This window comes from Eretmochelys imbricata, chromosome 5 (assembly GCF_965152235.1).
Source record: "Eretmochelys imbricata isolate rEreImb1 chromosome 5, rEreImb1.hap1, whole genome shotgun sequence".
Taxonomy (NCBI): domain Eukaryota; kingdom Metazoa; phylum Chordata; order Testudines; family Cheloniidae; genus Eretmochelys; species Eretmochelys imbricata.
In genome coordinates, this window is record NC_135576.1 from 83,742,267 (window position 1) to 83,751,662 (window position 9,396).

Sequence of the window (9,396 nt, forward strand, 5' to 3'; positions counted from 1 at the left end):
TGTCTGTTCAGGAAGAGATATGTTGGCATAATTGGTGGAAGGATGGTAGTGAAGCTGAGGAGAGGACCTAATGAGTGGATCATAGACGGGGCATTGAATGATTTAACAGCTTATTTCCTTGCTTTTTATGGTTTGCGTTGGTGGAATAAGTGGTCTAACAATCCTAACTCAAAGTTAATTTTTTTTTGTGTGGGAATATTACTATATTTAGGGCTTGATTCATCCCTCGGATACATGATGCACATCATTATTTATCTCTTCTTTAAAACGTTAAAGAAAACTCCCAGATAAATGGCAGTGTGTAGGCGTTCAGTGCCTATGGGGAGGATCAAGTCCTTAGTGAGTTGTGACACTTGTTTTAATAGGACTGGGGCTTTGGGATTATCAATATGCATTTTATCTCAGCACCTGCTATCGGGCTTCTCATTGTAAAATATCATCAAAATGTTAATAGAGTCCTTCCTTTTGTCTGGCAAGGTTTGAAAATAAAGATTGCGTGGCTTATTAATGAAAATGTCTGGAGAAAGCATGAGGCTTAGTGATCTAAACTCAGGTTTGACCTAACTAGAAACTTTGACACTACAGATTGAAGTCCTGACAGGGTTGGCTCAGTCCTTCTAAGACAAATAAATTAAGCACCATACAGTTTACTCTATAAGGGTTTCTTGAATCACACCATCGAAACTGAGGTCCTGTGCACTCTGCATGGACGTTAAAGATACAACAGCATTTGGGTTTGCCCCATTAAGTCTAGCCAATATTTCCTTTCCAGTATTCTGTGCATTATTTGTCGGCCTAGCTTCCACACTCCACCTTATTGATACTGCACAAAGATAGGCTTTGAGATCCTTCAAGACACAGGGTGCTGTGTTAACGTAAAAACTATTTTATTTGTTTTGTTTAGTTTATTATGTACTAGTGCTCATCCAGTAATTTTTGCTTATTTCCAGCCGCATTTACCATGATTGGCACTTCTACCCATTTATCTGATCAGTGCTCGCAGTTTGCCATTCCATCATTCTGCCACTTTGTGTTTCCACTGTGTGATGAGCGCTCTCGGACCCCCAAGCCAAGGGAGCTGTGTCGGGATGAATGTGAAGTTCTGGAGAATGACCTCTGTAGGCAGGAATATAACATTGCTAGGTCCAATCCCCTCATCCTGATGCAACTACAACTGCCCAAGTGTGAGGACCTGCCACTGCCTGACACTCTGGAGGCTGCCAACTGCATAAGAATTGGGATCCCTGTAGAACGGCTCAACAGATGTAAGGTTTAATGTTTCAAGCTTTGAGCTTTTTTATTTCTCTCGTCACTGACAAGATTATAAAATGAGATGGTCTACAGTGACTCTAGCTACATAAACTTATTGTCATACTGAATGTTTTCATAAGGAGATCTGATTGCCTTTCATAATGCATAATACTGATCATAATCTGCACTGTTGCGAAATATAGAGCTAGATGGGACGCTTAGAGGAATTGAGTGATCATGAAAGCTGCTGAATTGACAACTCTGGAAGATAAAGGCCTGTATCCACACAAGAAGTACACCAGAAACAAGTGAAAGCTTCCCCACGCCACTGTCAGTGTATCACAGCTCTGTTCTGTAGGATCCCTGTGTAGTAAGAGTGCAGTTCACTCACCTGTCCTGTTCAGTCCTTGGCCTCTTGGCTGAGACTCCGTATCCATCTATGTGTAGGTTTTGTTTGGATTTCAATAATCTTTAAGTAGGTCACAAAAGCTTCACTTGAAATGGCTGTTAAGAAACTATACATTTTAGGATAATTAACTTTTGTTCTTTTAATATGGACTATTAATCCTGCAAATCAAGCTGGGACTGTAATTCTCCTTGCTATACTGGATGCATGCATCTGTGGGTGTTTTATTAGCATCCAAGGGTTAGATTCATTGTTATTATATGCTGCTATTTTTCTCTACCTACTCCATTCCCCTATAACTGATCACCATACCCACATGCTCAGCTACATTAGACTAACATGACTATACGTAGATAGCTGGCAAGATTCATAGTCTGCTAAGCTTACTCTGAATTCCCATCCTTTCAGTACCTCCTCCTCTTCTAGCAATCAGCAGAGTTGAGCAGCAGGGGCAGTTTTGTAGAGCTGGTCGGGGTCAATTAGGATGAAATGTAACCATTTGAGTTGCAATGCAGAGGTACTTAGGAGCTGATTAGTTCCAGGTAGCTGAGAAGCAGAATCAGCCAAAGAGGTGTGTTTGTGGGGGAAGAGGGATTAAAAATCAGCCAGGGAGTTGGAAAAGATACCAGCCGGAGGGAATGGAGAAAACAAAAGCAACTGGGATCAGGGGAAAGAGAATAACCAAGCAAGGGAAGGAGTCAGCCAATCAAATCTGGCTCCAGGGGCTAATAGCAAGCATAATTTCCCATGCTTCTTAGGGTTCATGGCACTCCCTCTAATGGGTGAAGTTCTACATGTGAGAACAGCAGTAATAAAGTGTTCTCTTCGTTTATTTTAATTTTATGTGAAATCCCTTGTTACAGATCACCAGTGTTACAATGGCTCTGGAGCTGATTATAGAGGGACCATTAGTGTCACCAAATCAGGCCACAATTGTCAGCATTGGAATTCCCAGCATCCTCATAACCATGATCTGACAAGCACACAGTTTCCAGAGCTAGGAGGTGGACATGCATATTGCCGAAATCCTGGAAGTCAGATGGATGGTCCCTGGTGTTTTACACAGAATAAAAACGTACGCATGGAACTGTGTGAAGTACCATCTTGTAGTATGTATTCTCTTTTATTTCCCCTTTACTACTGTCCTAAAGCTTTTATGGTTTTAAATATTGCTAATTGTTAGAGTATCACTCATTGAGAAATTTACAATTCTAATGTTTTCATTGGTTGTAGTGTGGCACCATTGTTTCTTGTTACACGTTTGTAATGTTGTTTTCAGACCAAAGTTTGTTGCCTGGAACTCTGTACTGCCTATTTATTGTATTTCTGGAGCAAAAAACAGAGACAACAATTAACGATATTACATACATTTAATATATCATATTTCCGTATACAGTTTAGTTTCTGATTTGGTTAATATAGTTGGTGTTGCTCTGAATATAGGTTAAGAAATAATTTGGTTTGATGTAACGCTATTCAGCATTATCTTACTGTTTCTATCTAAGGCATCTTAGCTTGGAGAACATAGATTCTCAGTCTGGCCTTGAGGTGGATGGCAATCTATGTACTAAGCCAAGAAACCAACAAAAGTCGCCTTTACCCAGCTTTGGCATTGGAAAAAAGGAGATGATAATTCACACATCCTGTAGAGGGAGATAAAGCATTATACTTGGTTATAGGAAACAAAATCAAAAGCATAGAATCAAAGGCACCATGCAGATCATGATTTTAAAATAAATCTTCTAGACTAAATACCTAGTAGTGAAAATGCTCATGAATCAGTTTTACATTAGTATTAGCAAGAAGCCATCCTAGTTAACCCAACGGAGTCCTGCCCTATAGTGACACTTTATTACAGTCCCTTTAGCTTCAATGCATTAGCATAGAATTCATTCTAGAGACATTACTGGTAGTTTGAGTGTCAAAGGTGAACTCAGTACTGTGCAGAACAAGGAAAAAGGCACAATCCCTGCTGCGATAAGTGTGAAGTATAAGCCTCACAAACGTTGCTTAATTACAGACAGGCAGTACTTAAAATTAAAACTGTAAAATGTAAAATTTCTGGTTTACCTCACTTCATTACTTGATTTGACTAAAAAGAAAAAATCTATATTACATGATGAAATGTTATGAAGATTTTATTCATATGAGTTTGGGAGGGAAGCACTCACAAATGGCATAGTCACAAATTTCATAAGGCATCCCACATGAGTGCCAATAAAACCTTTTGTACCATACCATGCTGTCCTGTACTCTGTATATGCCACACATTTTACAGAAAAATATTTTAGAAATGCTTTAGAGATCCTTTATTAAATATATTGACACTATTTTTTATCCGTGTCTGCCTGAGAAATAAGACTACCTTGATACCAAAAAGTTCAATGGTATCTAAATAATTTGGAGGTGGGGAGAGATTTCACATTTTGTGGGCCAACACAGTAGTGTTGGCAGAGTTAAAGTAATGGGCAAAGTGCTGATGAAAGGGTTAAAGTTGGATGATAAGGACTGTTTGTCATATGCTCTGCAGTTTATCACATTGAGATCGCCCATGCGTGCATACCTACATGTATAATGATGAAGACTAATCACTGTACTTCATCCAGTAAGCAAGTTAATGCAATTCCACAACAGTCTGTATTCTGCAGTTTCTGTACTGGGAAAGTTCAATAATAGTTTATTTTACATCTGAAACACTATAAATTAAATGGATCCAATGCTTTCGTTGCGTATCCTTGAACCCACTAGTTGCCATGTCCATTCAACATTTATTCTCAGGAATATTTGACGGAAAATTAGTTTGTGGCTGATGGAATTAAAAGCCTGTACTTAGAATGTAACTTCTGTTTTAAAATCATGTGATTTGCTTCTTTTGTTTAAAGATTAGTCTCAATATTCACACGAGTTTTTTTTAAATTTACTTTGCTTTTGAATACTTTAAAAAAACAACATCACCTGAAAACAATAAATATTTAAATCCCAACAGGTCCACGTGACAACAGCAAAATGGGGATCCTCTACATTCTGGTTCCTAGCATAGCCATCCCTTTGGTTATTGCCTGCCTTTTCTTCTTGGTCTGCGTGTGTAGGAACAAACAAAAGGCATCTGCTGCTACACCCCAACGTCGCCAGTTGATGGCATCTCCTAGCCAGGACATGGAAATGCCACTTATTAATCAGCACAAACAGGTATTTTTTGCAGACTTTTTAAAGGACAAGATTGTGAAAAATGTCGTGGTTTTGAATGCCTTACATTTTGGCCAAATTGAGGCATCTGTAAAAGGCCTGATTTTCAGAGTGTTTACAAAGCACCCAACTTATGAAAATCAGGCCCTTTGTGGTATCTCCCAAAATTGAGCACCCAAATCTACAGTCAATACAGCTTTCAATACAAAAATATTTCTGTGTAGTTTGTATCTGTGTGTGTAACTGGCACTCCTAGTCATTCTTTGCTTTGTCTTCTTACTTAAGTGACTAGAAATCTTGATATCTATGATTCATTCTTAATTTTGCCCCAGTAATGGCCTGTAGTTTTGCTTGTTTTCAGCAGTACATGCAACAATTTTACTTCCAAATTACTCTACTTTGGTTTCCAATATGCTGAAGTCCTCATTGGACCGGGGGAAGAGGATATGGAAGAGTCTATGTACAATATTCTTCTAAGCCTGGGTACCTCAGAAGACAGTACAATCAAAATGACTTTTTAAATTTTTGATAAACGTCTATTTTTTAACTTCCAGAATATGAATGATTTTCTGGCTAATTAAAAGGTCTCCATGTTAGAATTCAGTTCAGATCTAAAGTAGATTTTTTTTATCCTAGTATTTACTAAATGTTAGTTCAAAAAGACAATACACAATTTGGTACAGTTGGCAACACCTGTTCAGGAAACTGTCAGCTGAAAAAATGGACATTGCCAGTTGAACCAAACTGTGTATTAATTTTGTGAATCCATTAAGGAATGAGGTTTAATGGCAGAGCTGTATGGGCAGTATACACCAGGTCTGATTGCCCTATGGTTAAACAAGTACTCCCTTGTTTCTAAAGCTGCCAATTTTACCCAGAATTGATAATCTTTTCAACTTGCAGAAATATGGTGCTCTTTTGTATTTATCAATTGAAATAATCATGCTCACCTTCCAACACAATTAAATTTGGACTTCTGATAATAGTATCATCCATTTCAGGGTTATGAGTAAAATGAAGATCTAGTTGAACATACAACAATGATATAAATGGAAAATAAACTTTGACAAAACCGTCATCCTGTGGTAGCATGTAACCATTAGTTTTGTCTTTAATAGAGAATTGTAGTGTTATAAAATACTATGAATTACCTTGATTTTTTTTTCCAGACTAAACTTAAAGAGATCAATCTGTCTACTGTGAGGTTTATGGAAGAGCTAGGGGAAGAGAGGTTTGGAAAAGTCTACAAGGGGCATCTGTTTGGTACAACGCCCGGTGAACAGACTCAAGCTATTGCCATCAAAACACTCAAAGACAAAGCAGAATTGGCTCTTCGGGAAGAATTCAAACATGAAGCAATGATGAGATCACGTTTACAGCACCCAAATATTGTCTGCTTGCTGGGAATAGTGACAAAAGAACAGCCCATCAGCATGATTTTTAGTTATTGTTCCCACAGTGATCTCCATGAGTTTTTAGTTATGAGATCTCCCCATTCTGATGTTGGCAGCACTGATGATGACAAGACAGTAAAATCAGCTCTGGAACCAGCAGATTTTTTTCACATTGTGACTCAGGTAGCTGCGGGAATGGAATACCTCTCAAGTCATCATATCGTTCACAAGGACTTAGCCACCAGAAATATATTGGTATTTGATAAGCTTAATGTGAAAATATCTGATTTAGGCCTTTTCAGGGAAGTTTACTCTGCTGATTACTTTAAACTCATGGGAAATTCCCTTCTTCCTATCCGATGGATGTCCCCTGAGGCTATCATGTACGGCAAATTTTCTGTTGATTCAGATATTTGGTCCTATGGAGTTGTGCTGTGGGAAGTTTTCAGCTATGGCCTACAGCCTTACTGTGGTTATTCTAACCAGGATGTCATTGAAATGATAAGGAATCGACAGGTTTTGCCATGTCCAGACGACTGCCCCACATGGATATACACTTTGATGTTGGAATGTTGGAATGAATTCCCCAACAGAAGACCAAGATTTAAAGATATTCACAATAGACTAAGAACGTGGGGAAACATTTCTAATTACAACAGCTCAGCACAAACCTCTGGGGCAAGCAACACCACACAAACAAGTTCTCTCAGCACAAGCCCTGTTAGTAATATCAGCAATGCCAGGTACGTTGGACCAAAGCAGAAAACTCAAGCTTTCCCTCAACCGCAGTTCATACAAATGAAAGGGCAGATCAGACCAATGGTCCCACCTCCTCAGCTCTACATTCCTGTCAATGGTTATCAACCGATGCCAGCGTATGGCGCCTACTTGCCAAATTTTTACCCTGTCCAAATCCCAATGCAAATGGCTCCACAGCAAATCCCTCCACAGATGATTCCAAAACCAGGCTCCCATCACAGTGGGAGTGGTTCTACCAGCACAGGCTATGTAACAACAGCACCCTCCAATGCATCTGTGGCTGACAGGGCTGCTCTGCTCTCAGAGGGTACAGATGATACACATAATGGAGCAGAAGATGTAGCCCAAAAACCTGTCCAGGAAGAGGAGGAGGAGGAGGGTTCTGTACCAGAAACAGAATTACTAGGGGATAATGACACTCTTCAGATGGATGAAGCGGAGATTCAATCCGAAGCCTAATAAAATTGGACTCACTTCTAAGAGAAAGTTTCACATCACTTCAGTGCAGCTGGAGACTGTAGTCCCTTTGACTTAAGATCAGTCATTTTGATCTGACTTTTTAGCCACAACTGACCAAACTTAAAAATAAAATCAAATAAAATTCAGCAGTAATGATATACCAAGTTTATTGATCATTGCAAAAATCTGATGGCAACAAACATGATGGTATAGAATTGCTGTTTCTAATTTTTTTGACTACCATTCTTGAGAGAGGCTGCTTTACTATAATGTACTGTTGCTGTGCAACATATTGCGGAGTAGCATTGCACATCATGTATATCATGATCTGTGATTGTAATTTTAGTGAATTATTCTTAAGTCAATAACAGAAAAAGGAATCAAACTACAGTAGCACGCAGGATTGCTCTGAGTGTGAAGAAGTGCCCTGGATGTGATGGACAGCTTAGCATATAGTATTTATCTCTTTGATATAATGGACAAGAGATTGTATGTTTATTTTTTAAATCTGAAAAAAACAAGTTAAGAATATCGTTCCATGTTTGTATTACAATAGGCAGAAAATTAGGGAAACGGGACATAACGTGAGAAAAGAGAGAATGTCTTTCTTACATTACTCCCAGGGACTATGGCAGAAACTTCCAATGAGATCAGTTGATTTCCTCTGTGAATGAGTTCCTTCACTGCTGCATATTTTTAGCAGCAAGTAGCCTTAATACATTGTTAACCAAAAGCAGACACATTGGAGGCTGTGCACTAACTTAACAATCCAACTTCTGTTGCATGTTGGTTGTCAAGTACAGAAAAGGGCTTAAGATACATATTTCTACATTTTAAAAGTTTTTTGCAGGGTTATGAACTCACCTGATTTTAGTGAGGATAGTGCTAGATTGCATGTAAAACCTTGTTAGTTTCTTGCCTTTTTAGTGAAAATGGATTTTTGAATTTTAGAAGACCAAAATAAGCAGTATTGTACAGAATGCTGTTTTTGTGCTTCTTGCAAGATGAATCATGTACAGATCTTTAAATGTAATTTATGTTTTATTACATTTTATATACCTTTTTCATTTAAGTATTTTGAACTTTGAAGAAAAGGCTTTATAATTTAATCGTTTACATTATCCACTTGGGATGCAGTTTTATTGTATTTTTTTGGTTCATTTTGTAAAATATATAAGCAGGTCTATACATTTCATGACTGTTTCTGTAATACACACACGTACTGTAGTATTGTAATAGCCTACACGCAGTATAGTCATAAATTGTAAATCCAACACAGCATATCCAATAAAGTGATGCAAAACGTTGGATTAAGTTATCTTTACAGCTCCTACAGAAGTTATTTTTGTTACAACACTTTGTGAAATGAAGTACACTGTAGAAGTGGAAATGGCCAAAGTTCCTCATGGTTACAGCTTTTTTTGAACTACTACTATACTCAATTTGGATCTACTTACAAGGTGTGCATCATTGTAACCTACAGCCTAGGTCACTGCTTTACTGGTTTCTAGCTTTTCACCTGGACTTGGAAATGCACTGGTAGGAAAACAATGAAAAAGCTCTACTGCTTTTTGTTCATGTAAGGCGGCTTTGGATGCTATTAATAAAACATTATAAATATTTTGGAATTACTACTTTTGTCTTTTTTTTAATTATTTTGGCTTTGATATGTAACAGCATATTCCGCTTGTCATCTTCTCTTTTGCTTACTTTTTTATTTACTGACAAAGAATTAGAGGCAAGGCTGGTCAAGTGATGTCCAAAATTCTCCAGTAAGAGAAATCAAATATTAATTACTGATGCACAATGGAACCAGTTCTGAACAATACATCCTAAAGTTTACTACAGTTAATACAATCCAACATCTTCACAATTTTTTTGGTTTTATAAACTCTCCTAATCTGCATCCTCACTGCTCATAAATTTAGCGTATCAGTGCAA

General features: G+C 37.9%; 1 protein-coding gene across 1 annotated transcript in view; it reads left to right on the forward strand.

Annotated features, from left to right (window-relative positions):
• ROR2 (receptor tyrosine kinase like orphan receptor 2) overlaps nt 1-7,455 on the forward strand; it is a 61,371-nt gene extending 53,916 nt beyond the window's left edge. The window contains exons 5-8 of the mRNA XM_077816368.1: nt 951-1,265; nt 2,521-2,766; nt 4,644-4,846; nt 6,013-7,455. Of these exons, the coding sequence (XP_077672494.1) occupies nt 951-1,265; nt 2,521-2,766; nt 4,644-4,846; nt 6,013-7,455 (2,207 nt within the window). The remainder of the gene's footprint in view (nt 1-950; nt 1,266-2,520; nt 2,767-4,643; nt 4,847-6,012) is intronic.
• The last annotated feature ends 1,941 nt before the right edge of the window (nt 7,456-9,396 follow it).